General features: G+C 38.3%; 2 protein-coding genes and 1 pseudogene across 3 annotated transcripts; 2 read left to right on the forward strand and 1 right to left on the reverse strand.

The window, feature by feature from the left end:
• LOC110749828 (pentatricopeptide repeat-containing protein At2g36980, mitochondrial-like) overlaps nt 1-5108 on the forward strand; it is a 62766-nt pseudogene extending 57658 nt beyond the window's left edge.
• Nucleotides 5109-11292: 6184 nt separating this feature from the next.
• Nucleotides 11293-12081, forward strand: RGF9 (root meristem growth factor). Its single transcript, XM_088255439.1, has 2 exons — nt 11293-11491; nt 11612-12081. The coding sequence occupies exons 1-2, from the start codon at nt 11416-11418 to the stop codon at nt 11788-11790; spliced, it is 255 nt and encodes an 84-aa protein (XP_088111565.1). The 5' UTR covers nt 11293-11415; the 3' UTR covers nt 11791-12081.
• Nucleotides 12082-13668: 1587 nt separating this feature from the next.
• Nucleotides 13669-19753, reverse strand: UBP27 (ubiquitin-specific protease 27). 2 transcript variants are annotated; one of them, XM_021959720.2, is made up of 11 exons: nt 19631-19753; nt 19178-19498; nt 18518-18644; nt 18234-18334; nt 17928-18158; nt 17468-17536; nt 17187-17315; nt 16325-16462; nt 15051-15113; nt 14455-14793; nt 13669-14319 (listed from the first exon to the last, which is right to left on the reverse strand). In XM_021959720.2, exons 2-11 carry the CDS (start codon nt 19460-19462, stop codon nt 14062-14064), a joined length of 1740 nt encoding a protein of 579 aa, XP_021815412.2. In that variant the 5' UTR covers nt 19463-19498; nt 19631-19753; the 3' UTR covers nt 13669-14061. The 2 variants fall into 2 exon arrangements, with proteins under 2 accessions (XP_021815412.2, XP_021816826.2); XM_021961134.2 differs by lacking the exon at nt 17928-18158.
• Between the last annotated feature and the right edge of the window lie 2805 nt (nt 19754-22558).

Below are 22558 nucleotides of genomic sequence, written 5' to 3' on the forward strand. Positions count from 1 at the left end.
TTGAAGAAGGGACAAAAAGATAAATGGGATGAGGAGTGCGAAGTAGCTTTCCAGAATCTAAAGACTTACCTCACTTCACCTCCCCTACTCTCAAAGCCAGTTCCTGATGAAGATGGAGCGTCGAACCAACAAGGAGTTAGAGCAGGCATCGTCATCATCACCTCGGATGGAATCCTGTTGGAGCAAGCTATCACGCTTGGCTTCCCGACCTCAAACAACGAGGCAGAATACGAGGCATTGCTCGTTGGCTTGCGCTTGGCAAAGGAGCTATCAATCAAGAAGTTGGTCATCTACTCAGATTCCCGACTGATCACAAATCAAGCCTCAGGAGAAAACATGGCGAAGCACCATATGATGATCTTGTACCATGACAAAGTCCATGAGCTATTGAAGGCTTTTCCTACCTTCACCATTCAACAAGTGCCCCGAGCAGAGAACGCGCATGCAGATGCATTGGCAAGCTTAGGATCAACGCTGGATACCCAGCTCGGATGCTCCATCTCGGTCGAACACCTTGACTAGCCAAGCATAGAAGAGGCAGAGCAGCCAGACTTGATGCAGATCGACGAGGACCCTAGTTGGCAAGACCCCATCATTGACTATCTCATTAACGAAAATTTACCCGAGGACAAGTCCGAGGCTAGGAAAATTAAACATGGAAGGTGACATGCTTGTTCGCAAATCATACTCTGGCCCTCACCTTACTTGCATCAAGTACTCGCAAACGCTCGAGGTTCTCTAAAAAATACACGACGGCGAATGTGGAAATTATGCTTGGGGCAGATCGCTTGCCAAGAAGGCTCTCAACATAGGCTATTTCTGGCCTACCATGCTCCTCGAAGATGTGATTGCTGCCAACGCTATAAGTCAAACCCTAGCCTGCCAGCTGAGGAATACTATCTGTAGAATAGTCCATGGCCATTCATGAAGTGGGTCGTTGACTTAGTGGGACCTATGCTAACGGCACCTGCCAAGAAGGAGATGATGATCGTCGCCACTGATTACTTCACCAAATGGATCGAGCCCGAGGCTTTATCCTCTGCCAAGGAAGCTGACGTCAAACGGTTTTTCTGGAAGAACATCATCTGCCGATTCAATTGCCCACAGTCGATAGTCATTGACAATGGTACATAGTTTGTGGGTAGGCAGATCACCGCATTCCTTGCGAAGTATGGCATCAAACAACACATGTCAACTCCCATATACCCGCAAGGCAATGGCCAAGCAGAGGCATCCAACAACATCATGCTGGATTGCCTGAAGAAAATACTAGAAGGCGCAGAAGTCCTATGGGCTTATCGCACAACCAAAAGGAGATCAACCGGCGAGACACCATTTTCTCTGGCTTATGGAACAAAAGCAATCATCCCCCCACACATCACAGTCCCTTCCATGAGCATTGAGGTGGGCAGTCTTAATCAAAATTGCAAGCAGATGAAAGTCAACCTTGATTTGCTCGAAGAAGAACAAGAAAATACCATTGTTCAAGTTGAAGCCTACCAGCAGCAGCTGATGTCCTACTACAATAAGAAGGCCAAGATAAGATAATTTCAACCTGGGGACCTTGTGCTCAGAAAAACTTTCATCATAGCACCAAGGCAAGGGTCGAAGAAAATGAAGCCCAACTGGGAAGGCCCCTACGTGATCAGCCGACCTGGGGGCAGAGGAAGTTACACCCTCGACACTCTAGAAGGGAAAGAAATTCTGAGACAATGGAATGCCCACCTCCTTTGGAGGTACTATCCATGAAGCTCTTCGCTTACCAGTTGGGCTCTTAGCAGGCGATGAGCCTCCCTTACTCCCATTGAAGACAAACTGCATTTGATGTTATCTATGTTGTTCATTTATTTTATTCAATAAAGCGACGTAGTCACACCAATATCAATACAAGAGCAAGCTTTTCAATGAAGTATTTTTTTCAAGCATTATGTCCCACAAACATACACATGCAGGCGACCAGCCTTATCTCCATTGAAGGCAAGCTACTTCCCGAGTACAAACTTCACAGAGTCTTTTTCGAGTCCTATGTCCCCGACATACGCTCGTAGGGGACAAGCCTTACCTCAATTACAAGAAAGCTACTCCTCGAGTACAAACTCAATAAAGCCTTTTTCGAGCGCTATTTCTCCGACATACGCCCGCAAGCGACAAGCCTTACCTCCACTGAAGACAAGCTACTTTCTGAGTACAAATTTCATGGAGTCTTTTTCGAGCATTATGTCCCCGACATACGCCAGCAGGCGACAAGCCTTACCTCCATTGTAGGCAAGCTACTTCTCGAGTACAAACTCAATGGAGCCTTTTTCGAGCGCTATATCTCCAGACATCCACTCACAAGATATCATGTAAATTGAAGTTTGAAAGACAACTAAAAATCCATAGTAAAGCGGCCAAACAGCCAAGTTTAACAAGAAATAAGGTGGTCGACTAAAGACCTTTTATTGAAATAAAAAATAAAAAATTTCAAAAATAATAAAAATGAACTACATCTACTAGGGGACTTCGGCAGATGACCCTTAACTGATCACATCCTCAGCTGCCTCCTGATCAACTACGCTAACAACAGCCTTATTCTACTCAACCGGCACCATCTGCTCAGTAGCCCCAACTGCCTCCTCCTCCACATCTACCCTAACCTCATCAGCTGCGCCACCTTGGGCATTGTCTTCCTCCGTTGCAGCTTCATCTGCTACCTGCTCTTCAACTGCTTCTATGTCCACAACATTGATTTGCTCACTGTGAGCAGGGGCAGGTCAAGACAGAGCTGCTCATCATCATCATCTTCGAGAGGACAACAAGGAGAAGCACCATTCCAGCAATCCAAGTATCCCATCATGTACATGTTAGCAGCAATCTCATGCTTGGACGCCTCCGTGGCTTCCAAATGGGTGTCAAACTTGACTAGCAGCTTGTCACGATACTGGGCCAGAGCAGCATGCTTACGTTCGAGGTGAAAGTAGGCTTCCTTGCGTTTGAGCAGAGTAGCCATGAGAGACTTGAGCTCACCATCTTTTTGGCCAACAAAACTCTTGAGTGCAGACATACTCTCCTTCATCTCGGAAATCCTCGCCTCATGGTGAATCCGCTCATTCGAGAGCTTGTCAGTCAGATCATCATTCTTCTTCACCAGCTCTTCAAGCATGGAAGAAGAGGGAGCAACAGCATGCGAGTTCCGCATGGCCCCAACAGCAAAAATCATCCCCTTTTGAATATGATACATGGAAGTTTCTTCTTGCTTATCGAAGGAAAGGCTCAAGAAAGTGCCAAGGTCGCCAGCTTGATACACGTGGTCAGCCAGCTTAGCACAAGCAGATGGACTTGACAAAAATCCCATTTTGAGAAGATCAGACACAGGCTCACCCCCAGCAGTGCTATCACCAACTCCTGGACCAACAGTTCGTGCAACTAAAGGACTCTTTGCTCGAGCAGACGACTCTTTAGCACTCTTGGCCACAACTTGCAACATTGAGTCAGCCCCGTGCTTGACTGCTTGTGGCCTCGCAGACGAGTCATGGTTGCTAGCTAGAGGTACAGTCTTCTCAATTTAATCCCCGAATCGGCCCAAATGACCCAAACCTTGCTTCTCAGCGACCTCTTTACAAGGCAGATCATGGGTTTTGGGCAGTTCGGGTGGAGACTTGAGTAGAATATCCCAAACCTCCTGCATGCCATTGACCTTTTTGTTGTTCACGCTGATGAGGTGCTTGATCCCGGCAGATGAAGAAGGAGCAACTCCCATGGGGATCTTCTCAGCACACGAGACCCCCCTTGATGAAGACTTGCTTGTGGGAGAAGGAGGAAGTTCGGTCGAGGACTCCTCCAGCTCAACTAGCAGACCATCTAGGTTCCAGCCATACAGCTTCTATCTTCCAACATCTTCGGCAGAGGGCAGAGCACCAACCTCCTTCCGATGTTCGTTCAACAACCAACGCCATTCACGGAACCTGATAGGGATGTTCAGAGCATGCTGAGCCTTGGTCATGTCCGAGCCGAGATCGAGCTTCTTGCAGATGTCATTCTCTGCAAGCAGATGACGGAAGTCAGTCAGATACACACAAAAATTTCAGAAAGACTATGGCAGATCAAAGGAGTATAACTTACCATCACAACAGGTGAGAGGAACAAGCGAACCGTCACCGACCTCCCCTTCCCATCTGCCGATAACTTCCAGCACGTTCGTGTGCCACACATGATCGCCTTGACTCATACTATCAAAAGATTAGCAAGTCAAAGATCTCCTCCACTCAGGAGCCCAAGTCACAGAAGGAAGTCCAGTTACAGCTGGACAGCCCAATAGTTAATTCACACCTCCTCCTAGCCACCACGTGCCATGCAGAAGCTGATGTGGAAGCAAATATCTCAGATCCTAGGTCAAATAATTAAGCCAATCAATTTGGGAATTATTTGACCTAATTGAGAGTTATTTGATCTAATTGAGAATTATTTGCTTCTTGCCTTAATTAGGATTTGATTTAAATCAAATTCCTAACTACATCAATCTCTCCAAATTGGGGAAGAATAATTCCTTTCCATTTGTGGAATTATTTTTCTGAAACCCTAGCCTCTGAGGCTCTTATAAATACATGGCTACACCAAGGGTTGAGGTACATCTAAACTTCTATCTAAAACTCTGCAGAAATTCTGTCTCACAAACCCTAGCCACCATAACTCTTTCTCTCTCTCACACAAGGCTCCGGCCACCACATACGGCTCCGGCCACCTGGTTCTCTCCACGAGAGCTTCGTACCCTTTTTAACTATTGTTTCTTTACTAATCAATCGAACTAACTTTAGCATCAGAGGACCTTTGGCAACACTCCCCGGGTGTAGTCTTTTTACTCCGATTTGTTTTGCAGGGAGAAAGAGAAGTGAAGAGGAAAAAGGAATCCTTAGGCGAATATTCTTGTGGGACGAAAATCGCTCCCACAAAGATGATGGTTGATCAAGGGATGAAGAAAATGCCTGGTTGGAGTTGGATAGAAGTGAGAAACAAGCTAATAGCTTTTGTAGCTGGGAAGCATTCTAATCCATATATGAATGAGCAATGTAATATTACATTTCATTGATTTTGAAATGAGAAATCCATGCTTTGTTAACATTGATAATTGAAAGAATTCAAATGCTTTGTTCACATTGATTTTGAAATGAGGAATCCGTGCTTTGCTATTGTCCACTATGGTTGTAAGTCTCCAAGGCACAGAGCAATGTCACAATTATTATCCCGTCCAAAAGAGCATGACCTTCAGCAATAAGCACATATATACCACAAGAACGAGTGCTAGCATATAGCGGGGAACCATTTGAATCCCTCATAACATAACCCGCCGAACAGTTTCCATCGAAACGAACCGAGCCATAAAAGTTGATCTTCAGATAGCTAGGAGCAGCAGGATTCCATTTGATGGTTGGAGGTGGGGGCAACTGGTTTGTGAAAATGACGCTAGCTTCCCAGAAACTAGCTCCTATAGAAGCAACCTTGTGTATCACTCCAACACGATGAGGGTTTTCTTGGTTGAAAATCTTCTGATTCCTAAACTCCCAAACTTGCCAGCAAATGAGAAGCAACTTGATTAGAAGAAGCTCACTGTCACCACCAATTTGAATATTTAGGACAGAGTTTTGTAACCAATGCACTAGGTCACTAGATGGAGGAGGAGTAGACTGCACACAACTCCAAACAGCACGAACTAGAGGGTAATTCGCAAATAAATGATTTAGAGTTTGGGTTAATTACGGTAATGATCCCTCAATTTGTACATGTGTTTCACTTTGGTATATTCTTTCTGTTATTAAATTCTATAGCCCTAATATTTTTACTCATGTTTCACTTTCTTTCTTACCGTTCTGTCAAAAATTTTGTTGATTTCAAGAGTCATTAGTAACTTCAGTTCTCATCTTAAACAAAAAAAAAATGATTTATTAGGCTAATGGTCCCTAAATGTGTATCCAGTTTCACTTTGGTCCCTTAATTTACTGATATTTTGGTGAATTTTAGGGTGGCTGTGGGGGGGTAGGATGAAGCCCTAATTATGATTACTCTATATTTTTAATTGTTTAAGTTATATGCATTCCTAATTTTATTGTTGAAGTCTTAATATCATTGTTTTAATTGGTGATTGTTTTGAAATTCTCTTGCTTGATCACCATTAGTGTTTTAAATCTATAGTCTATTTGATGCGCAATTATGTGATTGATCATATTGCATATTTAGAATGCTTCTTTGGATGTAAGAGTTGTGAATTCATGATGCATACCCAAATATATTGTGGTTTGTATGTAGAAATATTTGAACCTATCGGAACAAAGGGTAGATTTCATACTTAGAAGAACTTGTGGCATATGTACTCGACCAAGGTCATGTGTGTGAAAACCGTCAACAATTATCTGTAAATTTGTTAACTTGCTATTGAGAATTTGAGTAAGAGTATTTTTTGTTTTTTATTTGGTCAAGAGTAATAGTATTAGTGGTGGATTCAGATGCGTTTAAGGGTCCGTTTGATAACCATTTCATTTTCACTTTTTAAAAAAACTAGTTTTCAAAATCATCCCACTACAAGAAAAAAGTCCTTTCACAACGCGCAATGTGCGTTGTGAAAACATATTGACAACATGCGGCGCACGTTGTTGAAGCCGATGTCGTTAAAAGGTGTAGGGCTTTCGACAACACGCGTTGAACGTCGTCGTTTATTTTGGCGCTCGTTGTGAACAACATTAACCACAACACGCACACGTTGTAGGAGCGATTGACAACAACGTGCCGAGCGTGTCGTCTTATAATATTATGACAACATGTCTGTGCTCGTTGTTGTTTATGTTTTGACAACAAGCAATGCGCGTTGTTATATCAAATATATATGTTTTTTTTAAAATAATTATCAAAATTACCTGATAAAAGTATAATTTATCTATAAATAGAAGCTCTATGATAAACATAAATATTTACTTACTTCACATTCATAAGGATCCTTAGTTTTGAAAACAACTTGAAAGTGTTTTTAATTTTCAATTTTCGTTTTCATTTATTTGTCCTCCTTTATCATTCACCAATTTTACATCACCACACATACAATGCACTCCAGTTGTCAAAACTTGTTATTTGGGACCTCCCGACTTGGACCAGGCAGCTCGACTCTTGCATTTGGGCGCTCACCTAGTTTGAGACTCGGAATCTCCTGCTTTTCAATTCACCAAAAATTAATCCTAACTCCAAAAAATTCACCAAAAAATACTACTAACATGCACTTTTATTCTATGACCTTAAAGTCATAATTTGATCCCCAAAAAAATTTCATTTGCAAGTTCCACGAACCGAAATTAGTTACCAAAACAATTTTTAAACAGTTTTTGATTTTTTTGAAAACTCAAATTTGGTTACCAAACAAGTTTCCTATTTTCTGTTTTTTTTAAATGAAAACTAAAAATTGAAAATTAAAATTTGAAATGGTTAACAAACAGGAGTGTTTAATCATATGTTGTTAAATCTTTAATTTATGAAATTGCCTTCTTGGTATGCAAAAAAATTGTTTTGCTACACATTTCACAACCATTCACTGCGATAGAACCGTTCCAACTGGCTTGTTTTCTTGTTTACCTATTTTTGTGACTTTTAGGTTATTAGATCTCAAAATCATTCTTCAATCTAAGTTAGTTAGAATTAAGGGTCCATTTGGTATTTTACTAAAAAAATGAACTCAAAAATCATGTTTTTTTAAAATATGGTTTTTAAAGACTGATTTTAGAATCTAAAAACTTATTTGGTATTGAATTCCAAATTATTTTTAAGATCTAAAAAAACTGAAATTAAAATAAGAAACCCTAATTTCCAAATTGAAATTAAAATTAGAAACCCTAATTTCAAAATTGAAATTAACAAAAGAAAAGGAGAGAGAGAGAGAGAGAGAGAGAGAGGGGGGGGGGGGATAGGGAGGTGAGAGAAAGAGACGGGAAAGGGAGGAGAGAAAGGCGAGAGAGACAGACGAGAGAGAGAAAAAATTGTAAACCTCACTTTTTTGTTTTCAATAGTGGGGGTGTTTTTTAGTTTTTAAAAATGGGGGATTTTTTGAGTTTTGGACTTAAAATTTGTTTTTGAGTTTATAAAATTGGATCCAAGTAGAATACCAAATGGGCCCTAAGTTATTTGAAAATCAACCTGTATGGGTATGACCTCGTTCTTACTTTCTGAATTGCAATAGATTTGTACCTTGTGAGTTAGTAAAATTGGTTTGGAATTAATCTGTTTCACGTTGTTGTATATTTTCATGTTTATGCCATATCTGACCAGACCCTCTCAACTAGGACACATAGGACATATGATCCAAATTAAAGGCCTATATGTCCTAGCCCAACCACCAGGCCTCATAAAGACCATCGATAAGGATTAGCCTTTGGAAATCTCACATGTTGATCCGGTCGAACGAAGGTACCTGCCGTACCACTTCCATTTAGGGACATGTAGCAGCCCCTTTTGTGACGCCAACAGTCCCACATCGAAGTAATGACCCAAAGTGCTCCACTTCTTTCCTCTATAAATAGGGCTCTCGCCCCAAAGCACCAAGTAATAGTAATTCGGTATTAGTACCCTTATTATGTCCAATTATGTTACACACTTGGACCTTAAGATAACTTACGCATTCGAGAGCCTTCGGCCAGTACCACAATGGTGCCTAAAGTCTTCACCTTTGCTCGTCTTGCAGATCCCTTCTACACCTGCTGCAGGACGCACTCAACCAAAGGCAAGCTCACTTCTAAGTTGAATCCATTTTCTAACATCAACATTTGACAACACTAGCTTTTCCTAGCTATGCGCATTATCTGAATTAGAGTTTTACAGCTCTACGTGGAATGATCGCACTCCATATACATCCTAGACAGAGGAAATAGAAATGTAACAAAGGATCCAAAGGGAAGCCGATTTGACAAGCAGAAGGTTCTAGGCTAAAGTAACTAATATATCTAACATTAAAAGTTTAAAAGGGATAAAATGTTTACACATATTTAGGCTTTTCAAAAATAGCTTTATATTCTATCCAATCAAAAAATGTTAACATTTGGAGAGTACCATTTGTAAATTTGCTTGTGTTATTCTGAGCAGTAATATCTCTCAATCAATCTTAATGAAGCCTTGATTGGCATAACCTAACAGATCATGTCTAGTGTACGTTGCTGTTGAGGACAAGAAAGGCCCACCAAGTAGACATAACACCACTGCATCCCACGTGATTTTCGTACATGACATTGTTCATCTCCTTATCTGAAAACGATCCTAGTCCCACCATTGCTGGGTTTTCTCCCTTCATTAATTAATGCATGGTTTCTTCCATGATTAATATCAACTACCTACATTATACATGTATTGATGTATATAAGTATCTCTAATTCCACTTCTTTCTTTTTTTCTTATATCCGTTTACATGAATCTATACCAAGTTTTAAATAATGTCAAAGAGTGGCTTGTGTTCGTTTTTATAAATCATAGTTTGACACATACGCAAAAATAATTCGTTAAAAACACAAAAGGGAAATATTATAGAATGGTAGTAAAATACGGAATAATATCAATAAATATTCACTTCAATTATTACATGTAAAAAAGTTATAACACATGACCATACTATTGTACTATATATTATGCATTAAAAAAAAAATTCCGCTTGATATTTGGAAGGAATTAAGTTAGGGATATGAAATATGAGAAGGAGGTCAAGAATGCTTGAAAGACACGTCATTATGTTTGTTCCCAGGCCCAGCACAGGCACTATTAAATTTGTCTTCAACATATATTCAAGTCCAGCTTAAAGATTGTTTCACTGTACGTAGTTTTCAAAACCCCAAACAATAAAAAACTGAGCCACAAATAAAAAAGGATAGGATTATAATTGATCAAAATAATTGGGTACTAGTGATAAAACAGGTTGGATTATTCCTCTTGCTCAAGGGAAATCGCTCTCGATAAACATTTCCTTTCATTTTGAAAGTTTACCTAACAGAACTTGTCATGGTCTGGTTATTAGGCTGGGAAATAGCTGTGCCGACATTCTCGCTTCCACTTCGTCCACCGCGGTTCAATATATGGCCTACAGATCTTGCTTGTTATAAGGTGTTCCCTGGTCTCTATTTCTCAGAACAAGCAATGTCTAAACATAACCAGAAAATGAAGCAGAGCAAGCTGCAAAATTAAAGATAACTACCAAGAGGTCTCAATAACACTCAACTATTCACACGTATAACTACTGTTTGTGTCGATCTATTTGGGTTTATAATTGGAACTAAGAGAAAGAGGAAGTCAATGAAGTTTTATTCACCACAAATTAATCCAAGGCTACTGATCAAGGCCTCGTCAAAAAGTGCTAGTTAAAGTTAACTTTGGTCCTATGCCTTCCTTAAATAACCTAGGGTTCATCTGGATACAAGGATTCCAAATCTAAGGATTTGAATGCATGCGAAGATTTGAATAAGAACGAAATGAAGAAAACAAATGGATTTCAAATGACTCCGTGTATAGTAATTCCAAATTTTGTAAATGTATTATTACATCTAGTTATTTCAAATACATTGAATGTAATGTAATTGAATTTTTCTTTCAAATGCCTCCATCTAAATGAAAACTAAGATCTCCCGACGCATATATTACAGATGTGGGATCTAGGGTTATCACAAAATCCAATTATGCAGTATTTCTACATGTCTGTCTCAAGAGTTTATGCACAATAAAAGGAAAAAGAAACTATATTGAGACGAATATATAGAAAAATACGGGTGATAAAAGGAAAACTTTTAAGAAGACGATCTAGAAAAATACATTGGAAAAATAAATAAATAAAAAGTCTTTTTAAGACACGCGTAGCGCGAATGATCAAAAAATGCCTCTTGCAAGTGTGGCAGTGCGTGCAAAGAGGCTAGTATCCCTTTAAAATAAAACAAAAACGGTTGTGTTCATGAATCAATTTTATTCATATTTTTTTTTATCCCTCTAAAATAATAAAATTCACCTCGGCTATAGGCTATAGCCTAGGTTAGCCGCACCTTGGTTCGAACAAAAGCGAGACCCCTTTTAAAGTAGCTGGTTGCCAAATTGAAGCAGATGACAAAACTGCATTAATGAATTTTTGGTCATTAATAAGAGGGTTTTGTCCAAGCATCTTTTCCACACTAGACCAGCAGGAGACATTGATGTTGACTCTGTAAGACCTTCTTGCTCACGTAGAGAGTTACTACAAATTTAGGTCGCAGTCCAATTGCAGCACATGTCTAAGTATCTAGGTAGCAGAAGACTGTTCATCCATCTATCTATAAAGACCCTGACCATCAAGGCACTCTCTATATATGCAGATAGAGAAGACTTGAGATTTGATCAATATTATATGTTGCACTACTACTTAGACTAGCTCAAGCTAAAACCAAGTCTAATTATTAAGATATGGCCGCCATACCGTTCAAGCACCTTCTCCTTGTGGCCTTCATCTTGCTTTGTTTCATCTCTATCACAGCTGAAGGTAAATTATTTATTTATATTTCTTCTTATTTTGACACATAATACAAATTGCACAAATACAGTCCAATTACTTAGCACTAATTAAACTTGGTTTATGTCTTGTGTTTGTGTTTCGTCGCAGGACGAAGCTTGGGAGTGGTTAGTAAGAGCGCTGATGATGGTCATCAGAAGAGCCATGATCTTCATGACCCCACTAAACAGAAAGAAGAGGATCATGAAGGGTTGCTGCCAGATGAGAGCAATGATTTACTGGCTATGGATTACACTCCAGCAAGTAAAAAGCCTCCAATCCATAACTAAACAAGCTGCGCCTTGAGGCGATTCGACAACACCTCCCCAAGACTCTCGCGAGCCTCAAAAACGCTTTTCAAAACCTTGGTATATAGCAGTTTTGTTCAAGCAGTACTAGCAAGTTAAGTTTTGCTTTCCTAGCTAGCCCAAAACTCAAAAGAGTGTTAGCTTAGTCTCAATCTAGATATATATCCTCAATCCTCTACACAAAATATGAGAAAAACTGCTGAAAAATACATGCTACCAGAAAATATTGTAAAGCTATAACAACAATATTTATTATCTTATCGGTTGGTGCTCTATACAGGTCTTCTGTTCTTGCTTTCTCCCCATCCATGGGGAATATGATGCACCAGTAGTTCATTGGTGAAAAATGTCCTTTTATCCCTCCCGTCAAAGCATTTTTATATATGCATTCATGACCACCACTAACTGAACGGAACTTTTTCAAATCCAAAACAATATTAAATTCAAAGACGACAACTTGGAAAAGGCAAGTTTTCCAAACCTAACCAATATTTAAATCAAGCCTATCATTAGCAGCACTAAGCCACTCTTTCGAGATTAATTGTTTAATCAAGTTATATATATGTCTTATCAGCTGCTGCATAGAGGTGTGTTCAAGTGCATATTTCATTGCTGGTTGTTGATCAATGATCATTACATATATTTCACATCTTGGTTGTACTAAAAAAAAAAGAGTGCATTAATAATGTTAGGCTTCATACTTCACTGGTTGTTCATGTCAACTATTCAAATGTTTCGAGGGGATAAAGAAAGGCGGAAAAAAAAGAACTTACGTGTTGTTGTTTATGTCGTGTGAAAGTGTTTTTGTGGTGTGATAGCATACAGTGACAGGTATATTTAAAAATTAATATTAAGCAATAAATTTAAATATGTTATATATTTGAACTGGATCACTGTGACGGGAATAATGTCATCGAATTTCTTCTGGATAAGAGAAAAGGCCATAGTCCAATGACGATGTGTGTGGATAACCCTTGCTAAGAATTAATGACTGCATATTGGATTCGGGTCTTGTAATTATGAACTCCATCTTAGATTATAAAGAATTTGAAGACAAATATGTATGTTGAGAGTGTCTCGTATTGGAAGATGGAAGCTGTGCAATTGTCCTCAAAAGATCGTGCGCTTTTCTACTCATTGCCAATTAGTTCTGGGTTAGATACTAACATTCTAATATGGTATCACTGTCAATGCGGATCCATGATTTTTTCTTTCCAGAGGTGATATCAAATATTGATTAAGTTTTCGACTAGTTTTTTTACACAAGCTGTTGATACTGAAACTAAAAGCACTAGCTTAATCCATTAGTACAAATAATTACAATGTTGTTTTTTTAAAGCTAGAACTAAATGTAGTATATCATTCATAATGATATTAGTTTTCGATAAAAGCTTTTATACAACCGCATTGCATAATATTAAGCACACCAATATGTCAAACAAACTCATTAACACCTAAGCAATTGAGCCATAATCTCTTGCTGGCAAGAGCGCAACACGTTAATGGACAAACATGCGGGCAGCAATAAGCCAAATACTTGAATATGCAAGGTGTAATCTGTTGGATTTGCCCCTATCTCAGCCTCCTCTTTGGGGCATTTAGTCGAACATCTTGCAGGCAATTTATTGAGTGGACCTCAAAGGGAGTGAGGGCAAGCGCCTGCACTCGCCTATTATAATAATCCTAACATGTTTCTCTACCCTCCCTCACCACTTGCATAACCCCGAGTAAGCGGGAAGCACAACTTAGAGAAAGGGCAATCGAAAAATTACTGCTGGCACTCGCAATAGCATTTTTGGATACACAAGAAACTGCAACAGATTTGTGAGGATGCTACCAGCAGACGATACACCAATGAGATATCATTAAAATTCACAAATATTATAACTCGACTAAAATACAAGATGTCACATGTAAATGTGATTTTTCTCAACTCCATTATTGTTTTTCTTTTTTTAAATTTTCGGTATCTACCTAAGAATTCTACTGTTGAGGTTGAATTAGCGTCCGAGGTAGTGTACACATTCCAAGTTTTCCTTTTGTGAAAATTTCAAATTGGTTGTGTAGTCAAACTAGCCTTGCTACTCAGACATTTCTAGGTCTCTCAAGTTGCAGAAGCCTATGGACATTACCCTGGCTATCTTAAACCGCCTTTTTTTCTTGAGCTGCATTTCAAGTATCAGCATTTGAGCTTTCTGGAGTAAACTGGAATCCTCGGAACACATTATAACCGATTTTCAGCAGGTGCATTCTTCAGCCTTCATTTTTTTCATAGAAGAGCAAGCTAGCTTCTGCAGCAAGAACAGCTTCCTTTGAAACACGACACACTTCTGAATCTGAAATAGAAAACCAGCACGGAGCAGCAGCCTCAAACTGATCATCAGGTTCTTCCTCGCATAAATCAGCTCTCACGCTTCTGTAAACAGTGTAATGCCCACTTCCAGCTCTTCCAAAATGCTCAACAACAGCAACAAGATGGTACAAACAAGGATCTTCGCAACTCTTAGACCACTGCACTAAGTACACAAATGTTAATATTCAACCTAAAAGTTTGTTATTCATCAAACACAACAAAAAATATATAATACATTTTTGTAAGTGAAAAGCAAATACAGGGTTTAGATGCAAACAGCATACTTAAACTACCTGATCTCCTCCTGAGTGCATGTACATGTCTGTAGGCATGGTTTTTGAAAACCCTGCAGTTTGGGGAAAGCTGGATTCTCCAGGTAAATCTTGTGCATTTGCAGCGAATCGAGATATATCTGAAGCTAATTCTTCTGATATTCCTCCTCTCGTTAATCCATAGACATTATTATGCTGTCTCTGATCATATTGCATAGTGAACTGATTGGAACGAGTGCTTGGGTTTCTACTTTGTCCCTGAGCTTGCCCTCTTCTCATGTTTTCTTCCCAACTGTTTATTTCTGACCCACTTGTTGTGAACTGTGAAAGGTCCAAAACCAATGGAAAAGAAATACGGCCCTACAATCACCAGTACAGCAGCCCACTACTATGACATCTTTCAAACCATATTCCCAAGCAAGGAATATTTGCTATCAGGTAATATAGGCAAGAAAGTAGAGGAAAAAAAAGGGAAGGCAATGACACATTGGAGTACATATATTTTAATCTGAGAACAGAAATTGGTGACATGTGTCCAATTATTTCAAATGCTATATGCATTGGCGTACATATGTTCTCATGGATCAAATAAAGTACAGCAAGAAAGTTTAAAATACCTGTAGTTTTACAAGTTCTCCAAATACATTGATTGAAACACGTTTAAGATGAATGCATAGAATCTGCAAGGACACAATCAGACCAATGGATATTCTTAGTGATTGAAGTACATAACTACGGTCTTTAGAGGAAAAGGAAGATGTCGGGATACCTCAATAAAATACAGAATACAGAAAGTGAGAAAACAACTAGAGCGAAGTACCCGAATTATGAAAGAAATTCCAAGAAACCTGTATCTTTTTGCAAACAGGGTTATGTTACTGATGTAAGTCATAGGTAACAAGATCATATAAACTAGTTTGGGTTGTTCTGGTCAAGTTTTTAGCTTTCCTCTAATCTTCTCATTCATAGTTTCACATAACCATGTGGTTCAATTCCCAATTCAGGCGCTTTACCAACATAATTAAACCATCCTACGCATTGTATCTTTTGTATAATTTTGAAGCTTCTGTTGATATAAAAATAATCTACTTTTCATAAAAAAAAATAATAATAATAATCTACTTTCATCAGATGTTTAAACATGATGACCCGTGATATTAAATATTTTATGTTTAAACCTGATGACACGTGATATCAGAAAATTTCATAACTATCAATAAACATTCCAGTCTCTCTTTGATGTGCGGTCACAAAGTGAAATGAAAATTCCTTGTTTTTCTTTTACCTTCTTTTACCTTTTTTCTACAAGCCAAATGAAGACAATAAGGAAAAGAAAAAATATAACGGAATGTCAGATCCTGTTACTAAACCTCAAGAACCAAACATGCCAAGTCAATCCACTTTGGGTTCACGCATATTTGATAGTTACATTTACAGTAGCTTCCCCAAAATGAACGATAATAAACACATTGACCATAATTTGTTAGTTAGATTGGGCTTCTTTTGTCTTATGGAAATATCTACATCTCTTCCTACAGAATTTTCCTTCCTTTTTCTTTTAACCATAATAAGCTGATTCCAACAGCTTCTAGATACCCATGTCATGCCAAATTTCCTTATTCAATCTTAGATGATGCCTCAAGCAAAAAAGAAATATTGGATGAAGCAGCTAAGTTATTCTCATTATGGGTGTTATACATTTTTTGTTTTGTGCACAGCAAGGATTCCACATAATAGATCAAATAAAACCAAGTCTTCAAGATGACTACCATGTCATGCCAAACAGTTCCCAATTCCCATTTATCTTTCTTGCGAACAAGAACTGTTCAGTGTTGACACCTGGAAAGTACCTCAGAGCTTATGAAAATAATAAAACAACAAAAAAACAAACCTTTGGGCAACGAGCAATACTTATTTGCTTGAGAGTACATGAAAATTTATTTGACCACGGTAGCTTATCTAGATGAAAAAGTCTTCGACAGTCACAAGAATCTTGCTCAGTGCATCTCTTAATCTTTTCAATATCTGCCTGCAAAACAAGCACACACGAGCAACAATTAAGTATTTATAGCAGTCAATAGCTCTGAAAGAAAGGGATAAGAACCTCAAGAGCCAGACTAAGGCTAGTGTAAGGCAAAATAGGATAAATTAAAAAAACAAAACTAGCATTGTCCCTAAAAGAGCAGTCTGGTCACACATCTAAGCATGAAAGATGTTACTTAAGTGTCCCAGGGATGCAAAGCATTTATGGAATGTAATAAATTGTGAAGGAATGTTTTTAGTTTTTTATAATGTAAGAAGTAGGGTGTTGGAATACTAAAATGTTACTTAAAAAATATCAAAAGAGGCTGTTACTAGTGTATTCTGGAAATTCTAGAAGCATGTTTAGGAACGAGTAAGAGTCAACTATAGTGTATTATATAAGACACAGACCACTATGTCTGCATGCAGCAACCAACCTGGTTCAAAATAATTTGAGGTGCCACAAGTTTCTAACTATTCTATCAGGCTTCCCTCTATTAAACCTTTAGAAATCTAGGATCTGACGGTGTTTGAGTATCAACATTTCTTTACATAATGTGTAAGAAGACTTTCTTTCTTTTTTACAACAAAGACGAAAACAAAAGGAGAAGGAAAGGAAAACAAAGATAAAGGAGTAACGAAAACCATAATACTGCTGCATTCATCATATGGTAAATAAGGCCATTGAGTTGCATACATATTCTTATTGGGGATAAAGACTATAAAATTACCTCATTTACTCCTCTAGCAAATAAATACTTGACCGCAGCAATATGCCAACAATGGTTACAATGGTAATTCTCAACTCTTTCAGCAACAGTGAACTGCTTCAGGCAATCCTCCAAGTTACATCCAACCATCTAATATTATATAGAAATAAATTATATTAAGAAGAAAAAGAATTGTAAAAAGGTGACATTTAGTTTTAGAAGAGAACAATCATAAGAACAGAAGTCAAGTGATAGGCTCAAACATACACAATATCAAAGAGTGAAAACTTCAGTTCACATACAATTGTGTCACCACCATCAAGAACTGGCGAAAGAGGCAAACTGTGAAAAGATTCCAAATTCAATGATATCTGCAAAATAAAAGAGGCGAGATCTGAAGGATACAAAATTTAATGATGCCTTAAATAAAAAGATAAATCATGGCTGAAGAATTGAACAGTAGAAAGTGAAAGTATTGTGATCATATAACTTCATTTGTTAACATTTCACACCTAAAATACAAGAAGACAGCCTACTAGGATGACCAAGACTGAAAGATGCAAAATTCGAAACAATTTAAGGAAAAGTAGGCATGTGAAATTCGCTCAAGTTCAAAGGACTTGATTTTGGAAACAGAAACAGTAGCACACCTACCAATGCCAGAGTTACAAATAATAAACTGTGCAAATGTACAAACATGAGATTAAGTATAACTCAAATAAGTGTTTCATAATATGAAGTTCCTTTAAAAGTCATGTGAACCTGCGATGAACAACTTCGACATGTTAGGATGCTACCCAGAATTCCATCAAATGGTCCAAGGTAGTGTTGTTGCCATCTTGCCTGTTCACTCTGGTTCTCCATTCTCTTTGGAGTAATAATCCTACAATTAGAAGCAAATACTTCTACTAAAGAACATTGATTTGGAAGATAACAATCTGAAAATTCTTCTCTTAAAGAGGACAGAAGATGAAGAAATGCTTCTGCTGCATCCTACGTGCAAAAGTATTATGTATTAGACATTCAATTTTAATTTGCTCAAGTTGTGCATAGAAGGCAAAATAGCACCTGCTGGCTTGTTAGATCGAAATTCTGAATGTAATGTGCCATTGCAAGCATGACTCTCCGTGGACTTAATACAACTCTTCCTCCACCAACTACACGTAGATCTACAGAAATACTATAAAATTAATACGGTACACCTCATAGAAAAGCCAGAAAGTTATTATATTTTTAAGACATGATGATATATGACGTCATTTTATGTCTTACTAAACAAAGTAGTATACCAAAAGGCATTTACATTTCCACTTAAACAAAATTCAAGTGATTCTAATAGGTTTGAAGCTAACCTTCTAATAAAGCAGCCAATGCTATAGCAAGAGGAAAGCCAGAAACCTCATCCTCAACTTCTGAGAGCTCATATTCCTCTAAAACCTTTTGAAGAAAGGGTTGAAAGTATGAACAGCTAGCCAGAGCCTGAGAAATTTTCAAGGGAAAAAAAAAGCCAACAATAAATCACACAATCATTATAATCTACAGAACTGCATTCATTTTGCATTTGCTATGAGAAACACACACAGACGCACATAATCTTCTCTTTTACGTTTTTAGACATTATTTAACCTAATCAAAGGTATTAATCAAGAGTCTGACAACATAGTCTCTGTGTGTGTGATTGATTTCCATCGACTCAAACACGTATCAGTCAACAAACACTTCTGCACACGCGCAAGAATGCACATAATGTTCTCTTTTATGTTTCCAGACATAATTTAACCTGATAGTGGGGCTGTGTTTGCGTGCGTGTGATCAATGTCATATTATTTAACCTGATCAGTGGTGTTAACGTAGAGTGTGTATGTGTATTTAACCGATTTCCATTTCCAAGCAGTTTATAAGACAGCAAACGCAATCAAACTGAAGTATTTGTTTTTCTGCTTTCCCCCTGTATTCTTGGAAGATAATCATGCTACAAGAAAACCAAGGGAAACCACATACTCAAGTGTTACCTGTAAAATCACATTAAGAAAACAATTATTTCCAAGGTTTTGCAAGCCAGGTACCAAGCGCAGCTTCGGAGAACCATTGTCAGTCTTGGGCAGCCAGTCTAAGCTGCTTAGCCTGCTCAATTTCGAGTCTTTGAGAGCTAAAACAATACCAGCAATACCCAGAAGACCAGCCACAGATATGTGAAACCCAGAAGATGAAATTAAGTTCGAACGAGAAAGAGCCTTAAACCCATGTTCGAATTGGCGAATCAAGGACTTCAAAGTTACCTCTTTTTCAAACCTCATTCTATCTCAATCTTTGGTACTCCGAATTTAGAGGACCTACACACAGAGAGTGCAGAGACAGTGAACTAAAGAGAGGAACAAGAGTATTGCAAAACTGGAAAAGAAAACAGAGATTTCTCTGCAGAAACATTTATCAGTTTCTATGTGTAGATAAACAGAATGGTTTACCGTGAAACCCTATAACAATTTGAGGTTGCCAGAAACCTCTTTGTTTGCCTTCAATATCAAAATGCTTTGCGTTTCTATAACAACTGGTGTCTGAACGTTCTCTAGGGGGGGCCTGTTTGGAAGTGATTGGATGCTTCACCATACAATAAGGGAGTGTAAGTGGACCCAAAAAGGAGTGGGAATATACAATTTCTAACAAATGGAATGTATGTGGACAAAAAAGAAGTGAAAATATACAATTTCTAACAAATGGAGTATAAGTGGACAAAGAAAAATGCTAGGCTTACCACATTTTTCATACCACCTCTCTACCTCTATTAGAAAGATGGTATGAATGTGGTATGAAAAATGTGGTAAGCCTAGCATTACCCATGGAACAAAAGAGAAGTAGGAAAATCAGCTCCCTACAATAATATTTATTAAAAGTTCATATATTATTATTTGGCCCAGCCTGATGGGCTAGCCCAAACTCGGCCCTATTTTTTGGATTATGGGCTGGCTTGTTGTAAAAAGGATAGGGTCTAGACTACAATTTGTAAGCCCCCCATCCGCCCCGATATTTGAGTTAGCAAATAATATCTTTATAAACTAAACTAATAACAATCATGCTATTTGTACCAATTTTACTCACCACCTCTCTAATATAAGTGATTATAGAATAGTACGGTAATACAGTCACGTGATACATCTTATGCATGTGTTATAATATAAATGAATATTTATGGGTACTATTACCTAAAATAGAGGAAAATAAACCATGTTGTCCACCTTTGTTATAACATGTGTACAAGATATATCATATGGCCATACTACCATATTATTCTATAATTTCTCATCTAACAGAGGTGAGCCTACCAGTATCAGAGACTTGGTCAGCAAGGTGGTTAGTAAATGTGGTACAAAATAGCAGCACTCATAATTATGTTTGTATTTAATTAAAGGGGTAATTACTGTAGACGTCCTTAAACTATGGCCCCAGTTGCAATTGGGTCCGTGAACTAATTTTTGTGGCAATTACATCCTTTAATTAGATAATAAGTTGCAATTGGGTCCTGCCGTCAAACTCTGTCAATTTGTTCTTCAAAATGAGGGGTAAAAGCATCCTTTCGAGTCTGAAGAGAAAAAGTGAAAAAAGTGAAAAAATAAATAAATTAAAAAATAAACTTAAAAATAAAAAATAAAAATAAGAATCCCTCTTTCTTTCGCTCTGTCTCTCCCTCTCTCTCGCAACCCAACCCCCACCTCCTAAACCCATCCCAATCTTCATCTATAACGTCCAGAAAATCAATTACCCAACAAACATCAAACTTGAAATTTCAATACCCACATCAAATCTCAGCCCCAAATAGCTGAAACTTTATACTTTCAACCACATCAAATACACCCAGCATGGCTACAACCCACATGAGTTTATGAGGTAAGTGACTGTGAAATTGTTTTGGGTTGGTGAGATTTCGGTGGTGATGTGAGGGTTTTAGGTCCCCAACCACAAAGCTTCTAGTTTTGCAAGCCAAGTGTGACTCGGTGTCAGGTCGGATCAAGGCGGTGGCGTTAGGGCTGTGCATGGTGTTGGCATGCCAGCCGAGGTTGTTTGTGGCGGATGTGGGATTGGGGGCGGCGGCGTTGCTGGAAGTGGCGGCAATGGAGGAGCTGAGGCTTAAAGATTTAGTGGGGAAGATGGTTAAAGGTTTGGGGGGGTGGAGATTGGGGATTTAGGTTTGAGGGTTTAGGAATAGGGGTTTTTGAAAGGTTGAAGTCGGGAGGGGATTTGGGTTTGAAGGGTTAAATGAAATCTGTTCTATTTTTTTTTAAAAAAACCTGGACCAAAACGACATCGTTTTGGCCAGGTCTTTTACAAAAAAAAAAATGTTGGGGCTGCGCCAAAACGACGCCATTTTGGCCGGCGTGTTTAAAAAAAAAAAAAAAGGATGGGCCAAAACGACGCCGTTTTGGCCAACATGTTTTTTTTTTAAAAAAAGACAGAAGCACTGGGCAGCTTCTTCTTCCTTAGACAGAGCCTTCTCCTTCAGCCAATCATAGGGTCACACAACCATTGAAGGGAGGCATTCATCCCGGAGGGCTGCCACAGGCTGCTGGATGTGATGAACAACAAGCTGATTTTGTTGGGTTTTTTGGTGAGAAAAAACAAAATCCATTAGTCAAAATCAAATTTTGGATTTTTTTTTTCTTTTTAATCAGAAAAGGAGGTTAAAGAACCCCAATCTGCAAATGAATGTTTATTATGAGGTTGCGCACCATCCGATCTGCAAATGAAGCTGGCCATCGTGAGGTTTACAACAAGACACAGAGATGACAATCGTGAAAACTCCAATATACCCCTCACAACAAGAGCACGTCCCGTTCACATGGTCAAACTCGACGAATTCTGTTACGGCATGACCCAATTGCACCTTATTATCTAATTAAAGGATGTAATTGCCACAAAAATTAGTTCACGGACCCAATTGCAACTGGGGCCATAGTTCAAGGACGTCTACAGTAATTAATCCTTAATTAAAAGATTTGAAAGAAGATAATGATAATTTAATATTAATATTAATATTAATATTAATTAGCATTGTGTTGAACTAAAAAAATTCAATAAAAAAAAAAATTCACGTGGAATTGGATAAGTCCCACAACTTTGAGTGGGTTTGATACCCACATGCATTGAAACAACAAAGAAGTCAAATTGGCTTTGATCTTGTTCCTAAAGAAAAGGAAGGGATCATAAATTGTGGGAAGAAGGCTGTTGGGCTTTTCAAATTGGAGTTTATTTTATCCTCAAAGCTAGCTGATAATTAGCATGACAAGGCTTGAGATAGGGGAGTTTGACCAACCAATTAAAACTCTCAAGAGAGGTTGGCGGTTCCTGTTTTGGTGGAGCTGATTATTGAATGAAGAGTCCTTCACAAAAGAGATCTCTCA

Source organism: Prunus avium, chromosome 6 (assembly GCF_965620075.1).
Source record: "Prunus avium chromosome 6, drPruAviu1.hap1.1, whole genome shotgun sequence".
Taxonomy (NCBI): domain Eukaryota; kingdom Viridiplantae; phylum Streptophyta; class Magnoliopsida; order Rosales; family Rosaceae; genus Prunus; species Prunus avium.

Coding starts and splice junctions, on each gene's coding strand:
- UBP27 (XM_021959720.2), bottom strand. CDS start 19,462: ATGAGGTTTGAAAAAGAGGTAACTTTGAAGTCCTTGATTCGCCAATTC. Junction 18,335..18,517: donor ATTGGCTGCTTTATTAGAAG/GTTAGCTTCAAA, acceptor GTATTTCTGTAG/ATCTACGTGTAGTTGGTGGA. Junction 17,316..17,467: donor TTGATGGTGGTGACACAATT/GTATGTGAACTG, acceptor ATATAATATTAG/ATGGTTGGATGTAACTTGGA.
- RGF9 (XM_088255439.1), top strand. CDS start 11,416: ATGGCCGCCATACCGTTCAAGCACCTTCTCCTTGTGGCCTTCATCTTG. Junction 11,492..11,611: donor CATCTCTATCACAGCTGAAG/GTAAATTATTTA, acceptor GTTTCGTCGCAG/GACGAAGCTTGGGAGTGGTT.